The 21,256-nt window shown below is 43.1% G+C and overlaps 3 protein-coding genes across 5 annotated transcripts; all 3 read left to right on the plus strand.

Moving 5' to 3' along the window:
• The first annotated feature begins 1,416 nt into the window (after window positions 1–1,416).
• On the plus strand, window positions 1,417–9,604 carry LOC120829267 (differentially expressed in FDCP 6 homolog). Of its 2 annotated transcripts, none has more exons than XM_040193240.2 (11): window positions 1,417–1,598; window positions 2,981–3,121; window positions 3,240–3,425; window positions 4,019–4,246; window positions 4,380–4,526; window positions 5,868–5,976; window positions 6,195–6,505; window positions 6,600–6,766; window positions 7,223–7,421; window positions 7,846–7,936; window positions 8,796–9,604. In XM_040193240.2, the coding sequence occupies exons 1-11, from the start codon at window positions 1,503–1,505 to the stop codon at window positions 8,990–8,992; spliced, it is 1,872 nt and encodes a 623-aa protein (XP_040049174.1). In that variant the 5' UTR covers window positions 1,417–1,502; the 3' UTR covers window positions 8,993–9,604. The 2 variants fall into 2 exon arrangements, with proteins under 2 accessions (XP_040049174.1, XP_040049175.1); XM_040193241.2 differs by having other exon boundaries at window positions 6,195–6,493.
• Window positions 9,605–10,694: 1,090 nt separating this feature from the next.
• On the plus strand, window positions 10,695–17,521 carry ppardb (peroxisome proliferator-activated receptor delta b). The gene is made up of 8 exons (XM_040193242.2): window positions 10,695–11,106; window positions 12,730–13,067; window positions 13,432–13,583; window positions 13,700–13,838; window positions 13,967–14,169; window positions 14,374–14,580; window positions 14,666–14,909; window positions 15,500–17,521. The coding sequence occupies exons 2-8, from the start codon at window positions 12,782–12,784 to the stop codon at window positions 15,745–15,747; spliced, it is 1,479 nt and encodes a 492-aa protein (XP_040049176.2). The 5' UTR covers window positions 10,695–11,106; window positions 12,730–12,781; the 3' UTR covers window positions 15,748–17,521.
• Window positions 17,522–17,578: 57 nt separating this feature from the next.
• On the plus strand, window positions 17,579–21,228 carry mkrn4 (makorin, ring finger protein, 4). 2 transcript variants are annotated; one of them, XM_040193244.2, is made up of 8 exons: window positions 17,579–17,801; window positions 18,462–18,590; window positions 18,720–18,958; window positions 19,036–19,115; window positions 19,222–19,484; window positions 19,575–19,682; window positions 20,174–20,273; window positions 20,366–21,228. In XM_040193244.2, the coding sequence occupies exons 1-8, from the start codon at window positions 17,731–17,733 to the stop codon at window positions 20,495–20,497; spliced, it is 1,122 nt and encodes a 373-aa protein (XP_040049178.2). In that variant the 5' UTR covers window positions 17,579–17,730; the 3' UTR covers window positions 20,498–21,228. The 2 variants fall into 2 exon arrangements, with proteins under 2 accessions (XP_040049178.2, XP_077948709.1); XM_078092583.1 differs by having other exon boundaries at window positions 20,421–21,228.
• Window positions 21,229–21,256: the final 28 nt, after the last annotated feature.

Consider the following 21,256-nt stretch of genomic DNA (forward strand, 5'->3'; position numbering starts at 1 on the left):
AGCAGCATAAGCACATGAAACATATAAAACAAGTAACTGAGGAAATAGGTGTTAATACAGATATATTACTGAAAGCAGATCTGGATCAGCTTTATTCGCCACGTATGCTTATGCATTCATAGAATTTCCCTTTTGTGCTCTCAATAACAAAAACACAGTATGTACAGTGAGAAGAATATACATAAAAAAGATTAAGAAAATGTAGTATGTATGGGAATAAAAACAACAAGTTCATTTTTTCACAGCTATACCAGGAATCAGGAATCAGGAAACATTTATTAGCCAAAATATGTCAAACATACAAGGAATTTGTCTTGGCGGTACATCTACAATGTAAATATGCATACAAAATGTGCATGTATATATACATACATATATGGGCATGTCCATAGAACATGACACTATTAAGATATTTGGCTCATTTAAAAATACATTAAATACCCTAACGCTGAAGAGAATGACATACCAGTTGATCGCAGGGCAACATTTCATCCTCCAAATAACTTCATTAATTAATCTATGTCTAATTCAACGTTACCCCCCAAAGAGAGCCTCAAAGGGGGGGCAATGTTTGTTGCACCATCTTTAGAGTAAGAAGCAGCACCGGATATTAATACACATTTAGCATGGATTAATAACACCCCTTATTCAAATTATCCAGGTGACCAGGTTAATAATTTGAATAGATTGTGATGCCATTGTCGATAGAGACGTCTGGGACCAGGCCACTGTTTGACGTTAACAGGATAGTTGATTCAATTTAACTAACTTTAGATAACTAAGTTAAGTTGCAGCTGTGTTTGAGTTACACGTACAAGCTCAAGCTAAATGGTTTAAACAAAATTAGTAACAGTTAACTGACTAAAAAGGTAAACATATATGAGAGAAACTGTATATTGTTCGCAAACAATACAGTGCAAATAAAAAACAGATACAATTGTGTTTCTGTTACTGCAAGACCAGATTCAATTGTCTCAATCACTCATCAAACCGTAACATTTCTACACTACCACCAGTCATTGGCAGCAGCAGAATGTTAATTTACTGAAATAACTTTCAGTACTGAAGAGCTTTGAGTAATTTGTAATCGTGTGTTTTCATTTAATTGTGCTATACTTCACGTATATGTCTCTACTATCTATTTGATTACTACACTTTGCAGATTAAGTTGAAAAGGACAAAACATATGATACTTTTATAAAAAACATTTTAAAAACATAGAGTATCTCTTTCTCTACTGAAGGATTTAAATACTTCTTTCACCACCGCAGGATCGGATCATGTCGCAATCGATCGGGACCCTCCATCCCCGTCAGTGAGTGCGCAGTCGGCCCTGCAGGTGTCGCTGCCCCCCCCCCCCCCCCCCCCCCCTCCCCCCCCGACAGGAGCAGCACAGTGTGGGTGTTTGCCTGTCACCAACGGGGCCCTGTGTCAACAGCAGAGGGAAGAAGAAGAAGAGAGAGACACAGAGGAGGAAACCAGAAAGTAGTTGCGCTGCAGACATGGACCTGCGGTCTGAGCTGCTCAAGTCCATCTGGTACGGTTTTACAGCCCTGGATCTGGAGAAGAGCGGTAAGGTGTCCAAGTCCCAGCTGAAGGTGAGTGGTGGTGTTGGGGAGGGGGGAGGGTGGGGGGGGCCGTCCTCTGGCAGGACAACGAGAACTTTTTTGTCTATCAATTCATTCGGCCTCGTTTCCTACCACATTTCATATTTCGTCACGTGGGCTCGCACAAGGATGAGGTGAAACAGTTTGAAATACTGAGCAAACGCGATGCCAAAAATACATTTCTCATTCGGTCTTTGTTATACTTGATATGATGCGTTGTGTACCAAATATGAATATATCCGGTGCTCTCAAACCGCAACGAGGAACAAATTTGTTCTCTACTGTTTTTGCGTAAAATGCTTTCGCGCCTGACAGAGGCCACAATACGCACCTCTGTCCGGCAGCAGTTTGCTCTCAGTCCGTGTATGAAAGGACGCCCTCATCTCCAAGCTGTGCTCACGCCTGGGCCTCCGTGTACCAGCTTATAGTGCAAAGCGTCCTCTGGCACGGGACCTGACCGGAGAACAGCGAGTTGAATAGACACCAGCCTGCGTGCGTCAAAAGGACATTGTCACGGAGAGAGAGCGAGAGCGAGGAGAAAGTGGAAACATGTTGCCTGATTGTGTTCTCTTGTGCCACGGGGCGTCAATGAAGCCACTGTACTTTGGCTGATCGCATTGTTGTGTCACTTCTCTGCATCGCTTTGGATCAGACTCCGCTGCCAGCCGGCCTGCCACTGCTGGTTCACAGCGAGGTCGGCCTCATGACCAGGCTTATCCCTTCTCATGCACGCAGCCCGTGTGCAGGCGACACGCTCTCTAGACGCACGCAGAGCAGAGCAGTTTGCACGCCACGACCTAAAATCCGACAGATGTTGTAGCGCGCTGGAGAGTAGAGGCAGGATGTGGTTATGGCTCAACACGCCGAGACCGGTTGTCTGATAACGTGCAAAATGTATCTCAAGATGTTGCAGGCTACGATTTGAAGAAATGTATTGCAGTAAAATCTACTGCAGCCCACTACTAGTGGTTTGAGTAGTTTATTTTACTTTGTACCATTTATCTATTTTATTGTACTGATGTTGTCTCACTTCAATCATTTTGATTCTCTCAATTCTTTTACACAAGTGATCTTATTGTCTTTTAAAGTCAGCAATGCACTTTAAGCTGCATGAAATGTAAGAAAACCGCTGGATGAATACAGATTGATTTGATTGATTTTGAACCCATTAAAAACGATATACGTTGCAGCTGAAACATTGTGATATAAAATGATTGGCATTACCTTGAATAGTCACCAGGTTTCAAACTAATGTACAAACCCAATTATTTTTAGACAAGCCACACGGAAGAAAGTTTCAACTTCTCTAAAGATGAAAATGAACCTTTTTTTCTGAGCGTGTCTGCTAGATATAAAATATCGTGATTTTCCAGGTGCTGTCCCACAACCTGTGCACAGTCTTGAGTATCCCACACGATCCAGTTGCTTTGGAGGAGCACTTCAGAGATGACGACGATGGTCCGGTTTCCAGTCAGGGTTATATGCCTTACCTCAACAAATACATCCTGGACAAGGTGCTGGAACACAACTACATGCTTTTTTTAGTTTGTCACACTGTAATGCTGTGTAGTCAAGGAGGGTGTTTGTAGGTTTCATTTGAATCAATCCTTGCATTTTTTTTTTTCATTTAAGGTTATCGAGGGCTCTTTTATTAAGGAAAACGTAGATGAGCTGTGTTGGACACTTACGGCAAAGAAAAACTACCAGACGGACAAAGCCAGTAGCACTGTTCTGCCAGAGAGGGATGCTTTTCGACTCTGGTGCATTTTTAATTTTCTCTCTGAGGACAAGTATCCATTGGTTATGGTCCCCGACGAGGTAGGTTCAATTAAAGAATGTATTACGTTTCTTTACACTTACATCACAATTTCTTTTCTTGATATTTTTGAAACATGGTTGGGCTGCAAAAAGCAAGTTGAGGCGTTTCCTGAGGCGAGTTGGTTGTGGCTGTGTATATTGATAGTGATAGTGAAGGTTATTGAACTCTGTGTACAAATCAGAGAATGTAGTCAGAAATGTGTGACCTCAAAATGGTGCTGCATCTTTAACAACGACTAAATAACTGCCTGAAAGCCGTTTTCTTGCCATCACGGCACGTTTTGTACTCTTCACTCGGCGCCGCGCGCTTGTTTCTCACTCTCATTTTGGTTTCCTGTTGAGTGTTTTTCACAGCTGCTGCCAAGCCGACATTTCAAGGGCAGAGTAGTTTCTGTCATGCTCAGTTGGAGTAAAAATTATCCAATGATATGTAGCCAAACCCGTGTTAAAGTCACTAAAATACAAACAAAAGTATGCATGAAACAGTAAAAAAAAATTGAAAGACTTGAAAGTACTTGCTGTAATAAAAGAAGACAGTAACTCATTCGACATTCATTTTTACTCTCAAAACCTTTGTTTTTTTCCCTCTTCAGGTGGAGTACCTTCTCAAGAAGACATGTATGGCTATGAGTATTGAGTTCAACTGTGTTGAATTAGAGGACTTCTTCTCCCAAGATTCGGTGCAACAAAGCGGCATTACTGTTTGGGTTTTTCTGGAGATGATGAACTCGGGAAAGATGGCCAGAGGCATCGATAAGAGCATAATCAGCATGGCGATAGAGGAAGTGTACAGGGAGATAGTTGGGGACGTCCTCAAGGAGGTATGAGACCCATCTGCAATCACAAGTCTGTACTTTGGCTCCCGTCATGCTCTGAATTGTTTTGGTGACAGAGTGTGTGTGTGTGTGTGTGTGTGTGTGTGTGTGTGTGTGTGTGTGTGTCCGGTGCATGCAGGGTTATCTGTGGAAGAAGGGCCAGCTGAGGAGAAACTGGAAGGAGCGCTGGTTCACCTTAAGGCCGAGCAACTTGTCCTATTACACGGGGGAGGACCGCAAAGACTGTCAAGGCCACATTGTTCTGGATGGGAACTGCTGTGTGGAGGTGAGCAGCTGGAGATGATCATCTTTCATTGCTAAACACTGATAGAGAACTGGGGATTGTGTTCTTTGTCAATGTGTCCGACACAGAGATAGTTCTCATTTGCTTTCTTTTGTGCATTTGAGTCTTAAGTATTATTATTTCATCCAGTGGTTTCTCCGTGATGTTGCAAGATGTGGGTGAAAAGTGGTCAAAAGTTTAATTATTCACTACACATAGAAATTCTGTAACCAGACGGCAGGAGTCATAGGGGACTTTACAAAATGTATTGGGCTGAAAATGATCTCTTTCTTTTCCAAAAGAAAATGAAAAAGCCGGACCCTCCCCAGTGTTTTTCTAATTCAACCTATTTCTTTGACTAAAGGCTCTTTCGAACCGCTCACGTGTGATCCGCACTTTTATGCAAACTGAAATTACTGATGCACAAAGCAGCTGAACCTCGGTCTGATGAAAGGAGGTGATCGGATCGAACTGAGCAAGGGTTTGTTTTGCTTCTACAGTAAAAACATTTTTTTTAGATGGGAAAGACTCTCTGACCAATTACAGGGAGGTCGAACCGTTGTTAGAACTGGAAAAAGGAAAAAACACACAAAAAAAGCTACGGTAGCCCATGAGGAGCGGAGGAGACCAAATGTTTGACTGACATTCGGGGTGACGGAGAATATCTCAAAACTTCATCATTTTCTGAGGCAATGAATAAATGAAGCAATCAATCGTGTCAATTAAGACGACATAATCTATACTCTGCTCACGTAAATGCAACGTAAATTAAACTACCTGGATCAAATGTGTACAATGTCAGCATTGAAACAAAGTATTAAGCCCCTAATCACTTAAGGCTCTCACTCCCTCCTAAAACGTCCCTTCAGCAATTAGAAAACTTCAAAACCCTCCACCTTCAGTGAACCTCCCTACTCACCATTTTCATTTTCAAGTTAAATTTAAGAAGACCTGGCGTGGAAATTGAATGTTGCCTTGTTTTTAAATTTCCTCACAAATCTCTAATTAACTGAACCCAAGATTAGTCTTCAAGTACGACTCTCATGAATGACCCTTTTTGATGAAGGAGAACGATTGCCCCCTCGGCTGTTGTGGTTGCAAAATCATGGTTGACGTATTTCTTCAGAAACACACTGTACCATGTTACTGAAAATGAAAGAAACCCCCCTTAAATATTGCGTCATCATAGGAAGATCAAAATGAATCAAAAATATCCTTTACCCTGTGAGTTCACCTTTTATTCCTCCTTACCGCTATTCCAGAATCAGTCACAACAAATGTAAAAGACTTGCGAAAAATGTTTTTTTTTAATCTATTAAATGTAATATGTTCCTTATTGCACAGGTGCTGCCTGACCGGGATGGGAAGCGGTGCATGTTTTGTCTGAAAACCCTCTCCAAGACTTATGAGATGAGCGCCTCCGACACCAAGCAGAGGCAGGAGTGGACTACAGGTCAGAGAAGTTCTTAGTTGCCTAACAATCGTAGAGCGCAAGAAAATAAATAAAGAATCAGCAATACGTTTACCAAGGATGTGCTCATGAGCTTCATGAAAATAGGTCATTCAGCAGCTTAAGAATGACCAAACGATTATAGAGATCTTAGTCCAGGACCAAGGGCCGGTAGGTTATGGATCAATCATAAAAGACATTAAATATTATCGTCTCTACAGCCATTCAGACCGCTATCAGGCTGCATGTGGAGGGGAAAACATCCCTCCACAAAGATTTGAAGCTGAAGCGGCGTGAGCAGCGGGAGCAGCGGGAGAAGAGACGGCAGTCCAAGGAGGAGGAGCTGCAGAAGCTGCGGGCCCTGCAGGAGGAACGGGAACGGAAGCTGGAGGAGCTGGATCTCCTAAAAGAGGCGCAAAAGCAGGCTCAGGTCCTCCTGGAGCAGGACGAGCAGAGGAGGCGCCAGCAGCACGAACAGCTCCAACGGGCCCTGGAGGTGCAGCTGCGGGAGGCCGAGGAGGTGAGTGCGGAGGTAAAGAAGGAAGGAAGAAACGTTTTGTAGTTAATTAAGTGGCAAAATAGATGTGAGGGTTAATTTTCTTCTGCGTCTGGCTGCACCTCTCAAGGCTCGGGTCAGCATGCAGGCGGAGATGGCTCTGAAAGAGGAGGAGGCGGAGAGGCAGAGGAAGAGGATCCAGGAGCTGGAGGAGATGCAGAAGCGTTTGGAAGAGGCGCTGCAGCAGGAGATCAAAGCCCGGCTGGATGAGGAGTCCTTCCGCTTGGCTCAAGCAGGGTACGAGTGCATGAATGGAGTCGTATGAAACGTTCACAGCAACAGTGAGAAGTCATTTGTTTTGTCCGAGAGCCACCAAACTACAATCTGTCAGCTGAGAGAAGAGAACTGCTCTCTGCCGATCTTAAGCTCAGCTGCACGAGGGGAGTTCACGTTGCGTTATGTTCCTGAGGAAGTTGAGCGGCCAGCAGAGGAAGTTGTTAAACTCTGCCTCCAGTCAGATCTATTGTGTCACTGTATCTGTGCTCGTTGGACCTTTCCAAGTAAAAGATCCTGATTAATGGATAACAATAATCTGCAAACAGCATCCATTGCAGGCTCTTTGCATCTTAGCTCACTATACTGTGTGACAGGTTATGTGTGTGTATATATATATTTGATCTTCTGGAACAGTGAGGATTTAATGATGCATTTTTGTAATGAAATGCTATTGTTTATGTTCTCCGTTGTGTCCAGGTTACTGGCCGAGGAGGAGGAGAAGATGAAGGCCCTGATGTCCCTGCAGGAGGAACAGGAGGAGTACATCCTGAAGACACAGAGGGAGAAGCAGGAGCTCAAACAGGAAATGGAGATCAAGTCACGATCCCTGGACGAGGCGCAGAGGCAGCTGGAGGAGGTCCGCGCCAACAGGCACAGGGTCGACCAGGATGTAGTGGTAAGAACTCAGAGATCAGCAGAACTACATTTAACTGAGTTAAGTTATGATCTTGGATCTCTTAGAGGAAATGTTGTTGGTTAGGGTTCTGGCGTGATAGCAGAATACAAATGTGAGCGAAAAGCAGCTGCTGTTCAGACCTAAATTTCCTCCTGCACGCCTGTTACGTTACATTTCATGCCTGAAAAGTCCACACTCTGAACCACAGTTTTAAGACTTCATGTGACTCATTTTGTAACGGTTATACTCGATGATAGTATCACTGGTGCACAGTAGGGTCCTCTTTCTGCTTTGCTATTCTCCCTTGGGAGAGCCAGTGTGTTTTAATAGTCAAATCATCCCTTTTTAAACTGGACTTTGTAACCACGCTGTGAAAAGTGGTTATTCAGGCGCTTTAATCAGCTGCTGTTCTTTTCTCTGACAGGCTGCCCAGCGCAAGCTTCGCCAAGCGAGCACCAACGTCAAACACTGGAACGTCCAGATGAACCGCCTGATGCGACCAATCGGACCAGGCGGTATGTTTCCGATGGAATGGTGCATCGGCATATTTCACGCGCAACTTTTTGATATGTCACAGTGAGAAAAGCGCAGGTGCAAATCATAAGAAATGGCTGACTTATATTTAGCTGCCTCAGTTTCAGGGTCCTGGTGTCGGTGCTGTCCAAACGGGCTCATTGTCACACTGGGACACGTGGATAGACCATTATAAGTAATGGCTGTAGAAAAGCCCAGTTTCCAACCAAATGCAGCACACATTTAATTGAATTTACAGAAAATTAGCTAAATATAGATGCGGTTAAGTGGTCGTTTCCATAAATGACCAAAATATTAGAAATTTACTGTTTAAAGAGATAAATAGTTGACTCTGCTTATGTGTGGCATCATACAACAGTCATGTTATCATCCACACGGATTCAATGTTTTTCGGTGTTTACATTCAGCTGTTTTCTTATGTGCAAATTTAAAAAATGCAAAGGAAACGGGTGCCAGGCACATTTGAAGTGTCTACTGTGAAAAAGGTGTCTGAGTTTTGCTGTTTCATGGACAAAGTAGGAATTTCATACTATGTGGCAATAAATATGTGTTTGAATTAATTAGTTGAGTGTGCTGCAGTTGCCTGCAGCACGCCCTGCGGTTGGTTGACATTTGACTTTGCTTCATGTAGAAACTTGTGTGTGACTCAGTTTTCCTACCTCATTGTATGTGAATAAATACAGGTACTTTTTTCTATATTTCATAACCTGTTCAGCAAATATTGTTAGTGAAATTGGAAGGGGGCGGGGACCAGTTAATGCCTTTTGTTGTTGCAGATAAACCACTTTGTCTGGTTTTACTTGCCTGCTCTAAACAGTGTGTTCTTTGTGCTGTTTTTAGAGAAGAGACCCTCGTTGGGAAGCTCCTTCTCAAGTTTCCAGATGCCGACTCAGAGAGATCCCGGGCTGCGTCTCAGGAGGAGATCGGGATCAGAGGATCAGGACGAGGAGAGCAAAGAAAATGTTGACAGCCGGCCTGGAAGTGATTTAGAAAAACGCCACTCACATAAGTCTAACGGCGACATGGACATCCCCTAAAAACATGAGTCATAGTGGCTGCACAGGTCGCTTCTGTCACTTCCTGATAGACAGAGCAAGACATGAAAACAGTGGAACATCTACTCATGAAACTGAATTTACTACCAATAGTACTAGCAGTTCTATTAAATGTTGAATTACTGACTTACAACTAATGCCTTCACAGCCGCCTGTGTGAGGCCTGTTCTGGACTTAGACGTTAACTCTGCACAAATAAAGCCAGCTGCAAGCAAGATCGTGAGCGTAGGTTGTGATTAGATAGGGACTAATAATTGCATACAATGCAAGGAAGCTCGTTGCTTTAGTTCTGTGATATTGACACATAGCATTGTTTCATTTTTCCTTTTTCAGTTGACTTTTCTTTAGTGTAAAATGTTGGTTCAGCATTTGAGTTTACAACAGTTTCATTTTGAAGTATCATCACTGATAAAAAGGAAAGAGAGAAACGTCTCATTCAACTTCCTCCTGCTCCTATTGTCCTTTGACATAATTGTAAATAAAAGAATAAAATCGATGCCGTAACCAGATTTCTGCCTGTGTTAAATGATGTGCCAAATGCAATTTACAGAAATTGTTATCTTAACTGTCAATAAAATAACAATGTATACTTTACACAATGCGTAGGTGAAATGAATATTATCTAAAAATGAGTACGTTTTAAAAGAAGTGACCTTTTAACTACCAAGAAAACTCAATGGAGCAAATTGAAACCCAGACGGCTGAATTTTCAAACTGCACATCCGCTTGACTTGGAAATTGAGTCCACGTCATTTGTTCAGTGTTGAAATGTGTCATCGCTGATTTGAAAGATATGTTGCAGAAATGTTGGCACATATGAGTTGACAGAGACATCCCCTGACGAACAGAGCAAACTACAAGTCTTCTGGATTGATTTTTAAAATATATTAGTGTTTTTTAAAGTCTTGTTTTAAACATCCTAGCTTCACCGAAAAACATTACGTTTTTAACCCTTTTTTTGGGGACTATGTTTTGCTCTTCTATACAATAAATTCATATTATTCACATTTACCATAAATACGATCAATACAATCAATAAAAACGAGCACATAGTTGAAATCTTGTACTTCATTTCTATGGGATAATTTAAAACATTTAATATTATTTTACATATATATTATGTTTTTAGATACACCATGGTAACAATTACCAAACACAGTTAAGGGTTGCGACTACACAACGTCAAATGTACTTTTGATTACTTTGTAATAGAAGGATTAACCAGTAAGTTATTTAGGAAAAATAGAAATACGCACAGTGACCTAATGCAAGTATTTTTATTTTTTTGTTTTAGCAAGATATTGACATGACTGATAGAAGCAATATTAATAAACGTAAATGCATTCTTACACGGTATACATGCCAAGCAGTCGCTGTAATCAAACATGTTGTTGCAACATCGGGGTCACTTCCTGGCTTTGGTTGGTATGGAAAATGTAGCTAAAATAGAAAAATCATGACAAAAATACATTTTGTTACTGTTATTTATATTTAACGAAGTCAATTTTATTCAAACCAAATTTGCCTTAAAGAATGAGAAACGTTCCATTCTGCAAATACGATCACGGCTTTACAGTATCAGCGAAGATCCTAAATAAATGTCCACGATACAGAAAGAGACGGCGTGATTTTAAGAGGCACCTTGAGTCCTGATTTATTTTTTGGGATCCAGCCCGACGCACGCGTGTGTGTGTGTGCGCGTGCGCGCAGGAGGAGGTGGTCCTTGTGACGATGGAGGAGGAAAGAGGGGGGGCGGGTAAAGCAAAGCACAGCTAGGAACAACAAGGAGCGATCGGGGAGGGAGGGTTAGTTCACTGCGATTACCTGCATATCAAATGGCATCGAACCAAAAGTGTTAGAACAGATTTCCCCCTTCGGGCTCAGCGGGTCTTCAGCTAGGCCCGAGTCGCTGTCAGTTGGTGTTAGCATTGTGACGTTAGCTCCTTGCGGCTAGCTCACTCTTGCTGCTGACTTCACGCAACTTGTCAACAGCCGATCGATCCTGGACGGGAATCTTTTCGCTACGTGTTTATTCTGTCCTGGTAAATTGCTCGTAGCCGAAACGAATTCCAGAACCAGCAGCAGACTTGGGGGAGGTAAGCTAACTCGGCAAAGTCCGATAACGTTGTTTAATGACACACTCGGGAATGTGGGTCAAGCCACGCTAAGAGCTAACGTTAGTGGTAGTCGGCATTCAAGGTTAGTAGCTAACTGGCTAGCTAAGTTAGCTAGCCCCGCCGACTCCCTTCGACGGCCAGCTGACAGGCTAAAAGCTGCGCATGTAAATTCATATCGTCTTGTCCCTGGGTTAAAAAAAAAGTTTGACAGCAGCTATGTTTACAACTTCGGCCAACTTTTTTTCTTTCCTCAAATCCCCGTATCCAGTTCCAGTCCTGTCATTCACGGTGAAGTGGGCAGATATTTCCGAGAACTCGTGTGACAGGTTGTCCGCTGCACGACCGAGTCCGAGCAGTCCGGAACGGAGGCGTCTTGCTCTCTACGCGTTACGGAAACAGGCCAGAGGCTGTAATGGGGATTTTAATCCGGGTAACAACGATACACCTGAGATAAATTCACGCTGTGCATGTTTGTCCGGGGCACAGCTAACGTCACATTCATACACGGTTTAATCCACAAGGGGGCCGCGGGGCAAATGTTTACCCCCCCTCTCCGACCCCTCCAATCAAAGCCCTCTCCCCTACTGCCCGGCGATCAACACTGCCCTATGTGTACATAGTGCATGCACGCTGTCCCCTTACACAGCCCAAGTACACAGGGCACCCTACCACGGAAAGGAGGCAAACAATAATACAGATGTCTGACAAAGTTCTCTTTTTAACATAGCAGAAGACAAACCCAAGTGTTCCCTGGGATTCTGGGGGTAGAAGACGTTACATTACATTTAGCTGACACGTTTATCCAAAGGGGCTGACATTGCCTTTTTAACCCATGGGTTAGGTGTCTAACCCCTAATTGTGAACCTCGCCCCCATTGTAGACATGTTTCACCCCAAAGAGCCGGACTGCTTTGTGACTGAGATAAAGTTTGATATGATCTTTAAAGTGCCTTCACCCGTTGACTATTCTATTTGCTCCATTGGTCAGAAAATCAATCCTTTTGACTGTCTCTACTGTCTCTGTCTATTGTATTTATATATCGGTATCGTGTACGATAATAGAGGATTTAATAGATACCATTCATTTTCATTAAAAATTGGACCTTTTAGAGTACCGAACAGTCTGAATCCCCTGCTTGGCTTTGCCCATTGCCTAGCAGCTAATCCAGGTATGCCGACACAGTCTGCGTATCTCATGTCGTAAGCCTATTACTATCAAGGACACTATCAGGCTGCTCAAACACAACCGTTAGTAATGGATTGTCTCGGGGAAAAGAAACCTAAATAATGATACTTATCTCTGTTTATATGTGATAACCTAAAGCTAAATAGACAAACTATATCTTTTTTTTGCTAATGTGTTTGAAAAACCGACTTTTAGGTGAGCATTTGTGCTCGGCATCTTGTGTTGACAAGCGTAATACCAACTGAACTGTTAACCACTTACATGCTGGATGTAACATCAAGTAGATGATATGTTGACTTTTGAGGCCAGTTTACAGCAACGTCATGGTCCTTCTGGTTTTGTACCCATGTTTTGTTTACAGTGTTAATTTTAGTATAATATTGCTTATTTTAAACAAAGTATTCTATTCTTCAATAGTGAAACTATGACGGCAACGTGACAGAAAGCTGAGAAAGCTTAAACTGCAGCCATGGAAAGTACCAAGCAGCGTGACCGGGTGAACGGCCACAGCAAGTCCAAATCCCCTCAGGACCTTGCGGATGTCAGGTGTACGCCACCCAGGGGAGAAATTGAAGGTTCTGACAGTACAAGTGTGTCTGACCTGCAAGAGTTAAAGGGCAAGGAAAGTGAGGATGAAGAGGAGAAGGACGTAGTTCCTCCTTCTAAAGGCCTGAAAGGGGACCAGAAGGAGAATGTGGATCAAGAGGAAAACAATCCGAGCAATCAAAACAGCAGTGCTTCTACCGCCTACACAGGTACAATTTTTTTTTTTGCTCCTGGAAAGTCATTGAAAATGGTGCATGGCATAATGAAATGACAGAGCATGCAGGTGGCAATTCTTGCATGAGTTCAGTGCTGGTTGATTGAGAATGTCTAATTGAGTTAAACAATGAGCTATAAGTTCCTTTACTTTCATTTTACAAGTCCCAATTTGCTACATAATAGAAACACTAAGTTATACACAATTTTTTCAGAAAAATCCTGCAATATTTTCCGCAGTGGGCCAAAGGTTCATCTCATTATACATACATTATACATGAGTATGTACATGTGTACATCTGTCCACCTGAAAATCCTCAATTTTGCCGCAACAATATCCGTGTTGTTTCTTTTGTTCAGACCTGTCTCAGACCTCGTCGCCCTCGCTGTCAGAACAGCTGCGTCTCGGCCAAGGAGACGGCACAGGGGGCGGCATCAGTGTGGAGTGTAAGATCTGCGGGGACAAAGCCTCTGGCTTTCACTACGGAGTGCATGCCTGTGAGGGCTGCAAGGTAATACAACGTGTGCATCACGATTGCACAGCAGAGTGATATTACTAAGTTGTATAGCTACAATTTAGTGCCGACCGATACGAGTTGCCGGACCACATTTTTTGTTTATCACTCAGGGATTTTTCCGGCGAACCGTGCGAATGAAACTGGAATACGATCGCTGTGAGCGCGCCTGCAAGATCCAGAAGAAGAATCGTAATAAGTGCCAATATTGCCGCTTTCAGAAGTGCCTGTCCTTGGGAATGTCGCATGATGGTGAGAGCGAAAACATTTTAGCGAATGATCCGTGTCCTTAATTAATGTTAGTTTAAACAATTTCAATCATTTAACAAATCGATGGCTTGCATTTTAATGTGATTTACCTTCACCGGTTTGAATCGCAGCGATCCGATATGGACGTATGCCTGAGGCGGAGAGGAAGAAGCTGGTGGCAGGCCTGATTGCTGAAGAGCTGAACCTCAGCAAACCCGGTGGCTCAGACCTGAAGACATTGGCCAAACAAGTCAACGCAGCCTACCAGAAGAACCTCGTGATGACCAAGAAGAGGGCCCGCGGCATCCTGTCAGGCAAAACCAGCAGCACCTCGGTACGTTCGAGTCTTAAAACCGCTTTGTACCGGTTCTACCGATGTAACTGTGTCCCCAAACTCCACACTATATAGTTTTAATCAAGTTATTTGGGAAATATGTGAGATAATCCCTTTTTGTGTGTTATGCTAATCCGCCAATCGCCACGTCTTTGAAGTAACAGAGGGCCATTTTCAAAACGTTGACCCCTCTGCGCCGTTTAGCCGTTTGTGATCTACGACATGGACACTCTCTGGAAGGCCGAAGGTGGTTTGGTGTGGAGCCAGTTGGTTCACGGCGCGCCGCTTACCAAGGAGATCGGGGTCCACGTGTTCTACCGCTGCCAGTGCACCACCGTGGAGACCGTCCGAGAGCTCACTGAGTTTGCCAAAAGCATTCCTGGGTTTGTGGACCTCTACCTCAACGACCAGGTGAGAGGCTGCCGGTGAGAGACGATGCATCTGTGGCTGTTTATGTTCGGAACTGACGTAGAATTGTCTCGTGTGCTCTCCTCAGGTGACTTTGCTGAAGTATGGTGTGCATGAGGCTATTTTCGCCATGCTGCCCTCTCTCATGAACAAAGATGGACTGTTGGTGGCCAATGGTAAGGGCTTTGTGACCAGGGAGTTCCTGCGCAGCCTAAGGAAGCCCTTCAGTGAGATCATGGAGCCCAAATTTGAGTTTGCTGTCAAGTTTAACGCTCTGGAGCTGGATGACAGTGACCTGGCCCTGTTTGTTGCCGCCATTATTCTCTGTGGAGGTGAGATCTCAAGAAAGTTCTATTTTCTTATTGTTATGTTCAATCATTTTCATTATTGGTTTCCTCGAAGATGTCTGAGCAGGGCCTAAAACTACCTTTCTCTTTATTTATTGACTGGCATCTTGAATAGTCATAAAATGTTTAGTACTCACTGTGGCTTTTTGGAAGACAGCGCCACAAGACCCAAACCAAACTCTTAACATTGCTAGTGACCACTTTAAAGACAAAGGCATCACCTTAATTGAATTAATCTTTTTTTAATTGGTCACTCAAACCTACCATTTCTACGCCGCTTACACTGGGTCCAGGTGAATTCATTCTTTATATTACATTGTTTGCAATGATTTCCATATTCTGCTAATAATGAAAACAAGTCTATGCCATTTGCCATTTTGTCTCGCCTGGTTTTCCATCAGACTTTCATACTTTAGTCTGCAGGGCTTTGAAACCGTTGTTAAACTGCTTTCTACGTGTCATCATAAGAAATTGAAAGTCTTCCATTTGACTCGGTAAACCCGGCAGAAGCCCAGTATGTTTGATCAGCGTAAACGCTGACTCATCGTAAGGTGTCCCTTCTTGTTCTTCTTCAGATCGTCCCGGGCTGATGAACGTGAGGCAGGTGGAGCAGAGTCAGGACAACATCCTCCAGGCCCTGGACCTCCACCTACAGGCGAACCACTCTGACTCGGCCTACCTCTTCCCCAAGCTCCTGCAGAAGATGGCCGACCTTCGTCAGCTAGTTACTGAGAACGTTCAGCTTGTCCAAAAGATCAAAAAGACTGAGTCAGAGACCTCGCTACACCCTCTACTACAGGAGATCTACAAAGACATGTACTAGTATTCCCCAGCACAGACTACTTCTAGCAATACCGTTACAGACTGAATTCACATTCATGATAGTACACTGCATTCAGTAAAAGCACTGCTACAGGCACGGAGTGCGACGCGCTGACGAGGCAGAGCAGCGTGGCAAAGCTAACACAATCAGCAAAGTCTTCTCAGTGTCGGCGTTAACCTCAGCACAGTGATGTGGGTGTGTGTGTGCGAGAGAGAGAGGGAGGGATGAGCATCTGGAATAATTTGCTGAAAGTCCTAGTTTCCCACGACGGTCACTGAACGGAGAGAACGATCTGTTTTCTCACCGAGGCTGCTCATGTTACATTCTGAAAGCAAAGCCGACCCCGCAGCAGTTTCAAGAGAGTTTCTCCTCGCTCCCCTCGGCTCCGTGTTGGTGAAGGGAAAGCATTTCTTGTTCTTACACCAAAGGCGTAGTTGAAATAGAAAAGAGCCGTAAAGTTTGTACATCGCAAGAGTTTCTTATGAAGACAATGTCTTTGATAAAGTGAATATTCTCGGTCTTTTGGTAAAGCAGAAGATGCACAAACTGGTGTTTGTTTACATCATCATCATCATCATCCCCATCATCATCATCAATGGCCGCTACGTTTGGCGTTTGGTTAATTGAACACAAACTGGGCTGGCTCCAGCAGTGTAGATCTCTCTCAAAGCTGCTGTCTGTGCAATAACGTTTCAATTTCTCAATAAACGTGGAGATCCAAGTTATAAAGGTTTTGTCCTAAAGCCATGTACTCGGGTGGTATCTAATGGACTGTGCTGCACAGACTGTTTTTAAACTATCACTATAAACATGTAACTCATTGAAGTTCAAGGGGCCGCATAGTTTTCTTTTTTTTTTTTTACATGGAAACAATCATACATTTGAGGTCAAGCATTGTAAGGGTAGTCTGTGTAATTATCATACTAATTGTCATTTTAAATCATATTTGTAAGGGCGAAACATGAATTATCTTGTTTTACGTATTTAGTACATGTGTTTTTTCATATTACATGCCTACCTGTTTAGTTTAGGTTGTACTGAATATATTGTCGAGCATACCAACAAACATTTCCTTGATAAGGAATTTGGACTTCATGAGCTCAGCAGAATTTCCTTTACCAGCATACTGTACCACATTGTCATTATTGGGAATACTCAGAATCCAGCACTTGATATCATTCGTTGCTTCTCTATTCATACAAGATATAATCACAGTCCTAAATTACTCCCCTTTGTGTGTACGGTGTGATTTGTGTTAACGAGCCACACAGTGTACAAGCCTTACAATACTATAGCCAAGAAGTTTCAATCTGTTTTTCTCCCTCTTGTATCCCGCAGGACTTTACTCTGAATGGACTTCAGCCTGTCAGCACCGGTGCAAACAGCCCACCTTCAGAAATCTCGTGTGCTCTTAATCTGTGTTGATCCCTATCTACCTCTAATGTATCATCTGTGACATGATTCCAATGTATCATCTGATATCTGACATTTATTTTTAATTGTTGCCTTAATTCCAGCTATTGATAAAGAAAAAACGGTGCAAATTTGATAGAATCGGCTGTTGTGCAGTGAGCCGACATAGAGAAAGGTGTGGGTGGATAAAGCAGGAAAGCACCAAAAAGTTGATGTAAACTACCTCTACGCCTGTCTGTTTGGGATTGACATATTTATTCACCAAATTAGACTTGACATAATTGTGTCCCTTACAATCACGTGTGTAATATCAGCAGATCTAGTTTAGTTACATCTCACTTATAAACTTTATTAGAAATAACGCTGATGTTCTACTTATTTGTTCCATAGAGAGACCCGTTCATGTCGCGCGCGCGCACACACACGTTTGGCACAATCACCACCAATTAAACGCTGCGGCCGCTTCCCACAAATTGGCCGCAGCACGTGACGCGGGCACGTGCCCGTCACGTTTCTATTGGTCGGTTGCTAAATTGATTGGCACAAGGTGGCGAGTACTTATACAGTAAGATGGAGGGGAATCGGTGGCATGCTCAGCACACACAGAGGATGGACTCGGTCCGTAGTGGAAGTATCTGTAGGTAAGCGGCAGCAGGTTGTGGTATTAATGAAGACCGGAAGCGTCCCGCTTTGTCCGTTAGTCCCGAAGCTCACACTTCTTAAAAAGCTGCCGGACGTTGTAGGGAAAGTGACCGTAAAATAAGTGAATGTAACGTTGACATTAGTTGGTGGCGGTTTGAGATGATTGTTGTTGAAATGTCAATAAATCAGCAGCTGTTGTTGACGTTGCCATAACGTCATTTTGCTAATAGCCAGTGCTTAAATTAAGCTAACTTTAGTTACATTCAAGTCACGTGGGAATAGTCAGCCGTGAAACTTTCTGACGCTAACGTTGGCTTACTAACGTATTTTAAACATTAGTTTATAAAACTAACGTCAGAACCCAACGTTCCAGAGTGCAGAGTTAATGTTAACCGTTAAAGTTGCGGTTATTATTCAAACTGGCGGTTATAGTTGACTTCTCAAAAATAATTTCTGGTTCCATCGAACTGCTCTTGTTAAAGGAAGAGGAATGCAAAGATGTTTCCTTTCTGCAAACGTCAAGGACTCGACCCACGTGAGGCTTAAAGCCGGACGGTCTCTCCTAACAGCAACTTTTTGAATAATCAATTAACGTTATGATTATTATCTTCGCCTACGTCATCGCTGTAGCGGTTCACGCTCCTCCTCTTTCGCTGCAGGCGCTTCATCAATGGCTCTTGCAGATTTGGTCCAAGATGTAGTTACCGACATGAATGGGCCGATATGCCACCATCCCAAATATGTAGGTACTTCCAGAAAGGTGCATGCTGGTACGGTGAAAGCTGCAGGTACGCTTCTTCTGAAAGAAAAACAAACATTGCTATCCCCAGTTACCTCAGTTAGGTGTAATTAAAATGAGACTGGAAGAGTACATCATACAGATTACCAAAGTGTTTCAATTAATTTCCCACTGCTAGGTATCTCCACGTCCTTCAACCTGATGCAGCTGTTGCAGGTAGAAGAGGTTCGGTACCTACGGTTTCCTCTACAGCAGCGTACGCTCCACCCGACCGGAGAGGGTCGGCGCCTGCTCTTCCACAAGCTGACGTGCTGTCCAGGCAGCCGTACAGCAGATCACAGTTGCTGTTTAGCATCTCAGATCCTCAACACAACTCTGGGCTCCCGGCATCAGATATTGCTGAGGAGCAATCGCAAGGTATAGGCTTCTTTTTTCTTTTTCTTTTAGATGTCCATGACGTTAGTTGGCGTTTTTCTCTACCACTTTTTCCTTAGATAACGCTCCTTTAACTGCCGCTTGGCAATCAGTCCAGAGCTCAGAAGCTGCACAAGCATGTGCTGGAACAAATGAGCAGGTATGCTGTATTGTGGGTTTTATTTTATTTTTTTATTTCTTGTTGGTGTCTCAAACCAAATTTGAACCCAGGCAGCAGATACTGACTTGCACGTTTCTGTGTCCAGGAGACTTCCAATGAGACAATGGGGGGTGGAGGTGCTGCTGCTGCCGCTGTGGCGGCGTTTAGTACCCAAGGGAATGGAAAGGAAATGGAGACCTTCCTCCGGAGTGAGAATGTGACCTGTGGCATCTGCATGGACAAGGTGTATGAAAAGACTGATCCGAGGAACCATGTTTTTGGAATCTTGCCCAACTGCAATCACTCCTTCTGTTTACAATGCATCATGACCTGGAGGAAAACAAAAGACCTCGGTCCGGATGTGGTAAAGTAAGTTTAAGTAACATATTTTTTTTCCCTTGGTATCTGACATTGTGTGTAAAGGATTTGACTTGACCTTGGTGTTTGATAATTCCTAAGGAGCTGTCCACAGTGTCGAGTGAGATCGGCCTTTTATGTGCCACACAAACAGTGGGTTGAAGGACAGGCCAAGGAAAGAGTAGTTGCTGCCTTTAAAGACAAATTCAGGTATGTTGTGGAATACCCCCCTTTTTTTTTTTAATGGCGAAAGTAAACTGTACACTTGGGCTGAAGGGCTGTAATGACCGATGGCCTTCTTAAAATGTCCACGTCAGTGCTGTCCGGATGATTTTTCTCTCACCAGGTTGCACTTTTAACAAAAGGTGACCTGACACTTTAATTCCACCCTTATTGTGAACTGGGTGTAATGGTGCTTTGCAAAGGTTTCTGCCGTCGCCGACCCTTAATACTAGACATGAAACTCAGCCTGACTTCTCTTCAACCGGCCATTTATCTCCTGCATTTGAACTGATTCTTAACTTCTGAACTCAGAGTTGAGTTTTAAACATTGCGTTGCATCAGCTACCGCCTTGCATTTTCCATGCTGATTAACCGATTCTAGGTCAAAAACCGAATAACTATTAAAGTAATTTCATTTTTTTTTTTAAGAAATAACCACTTGGATCTAACTCACATGTTCTATTTTGTCTTTTCTTTAGTAAGAAAAGATGCAGTTACTACACCCGATACAGATGCTGTCCCTTCAAAACTGAGTGCCTCTACTGGCATGATATACCTCCACACCACGAGTCATTTCCGGTAAATAGAATTCCTGTAGTTATCCAGTTCTAGCCAACATTGGCATGTGCGTTTACTGCTCCTTTACTTGACATGTGTTTCTTGCTCAACAGTATTATACAGAAGATGATGACTACGATGATGTTGATTTAATCAATCTCTTCATAGCCATGGCCCTTCTCGGGGATGATGAAGACGATGATGTTGCCTTTCCTTTTTACCTATCTGAAGAGTATGATTTTTGAGCCTTTTCTGTCTCGTCGGTGCCTGTAACCACTGGATGGGGTCCGAATTCTTCATTTGCCCCCTCCCACCCGAAGAACACATGGCTGTGTTTCGACCCTGCTGTCAGTATTTAAATCTTCTCGTGAAGTGTGAATATTCAGGATGTTATCTATCTGCCATTGAGGGCCCTGTGTGTTGGTTTTTAATTGCTCTCACTACAGGAGGTGATTATTTTGTTTTTACTGAATAGTGCTCTTTCAACCAGAGCGAAACTAACTTGTGAAATCACCTGCTGCAGTTTCTGATTGGTGGTGAGTGTAGACATGGCTCGGTGGCGCATGGTTATTTACCCTTGTTCTAGATGTGACTACCCCAGATGTGACACATTTGGCTAATGATGCTGTGACTGTTTATGGCCTTCTAGTTTGGATTAATTTCTCTCCTGTGGCCATTGTGCTTCCAACATGTTGCAAGTTCATTTTTCCAGTGTTTAGAGTACTCAATTTTGACTCTTCCTGTTATTTGCACCATTTAGATTTTTTTTTTTTTTAAGTGTTTGGCTGGTAGTTTTAATTATCTATGGATAAAAAGTGTGCTGTATTATCCCCTTCTTGCTAAAGTCCACTACTGATAATTGTAAAGTTTTTTCCCCCACAGCTTTGGCAAGAATATGAAATGTAATTTTATAACTTTTTAAACAAGTTGTACTTGTACACAGAAAATAAATTGCTTCACATTTTGTCTCACGTAAGCTTTTGTGTTTTTATTTTTTTTATTTA

Source organism: Gasterosteus aculeatus, chromosome 2 (assembly GCF_964276395.1).
Source record: "Gasterosteus aculeatus chromosome 2, fGasAcu3.hap1.1, whole genome shotgun sequence".
In the NCBI taxonomy this organism is placed as follows: Eukaryota; Metazoa; Chordata; class Actinopteri; order Perciformes; family Gasterosteidae; genus Gasterosteus; species Gasterosteus aculeatus.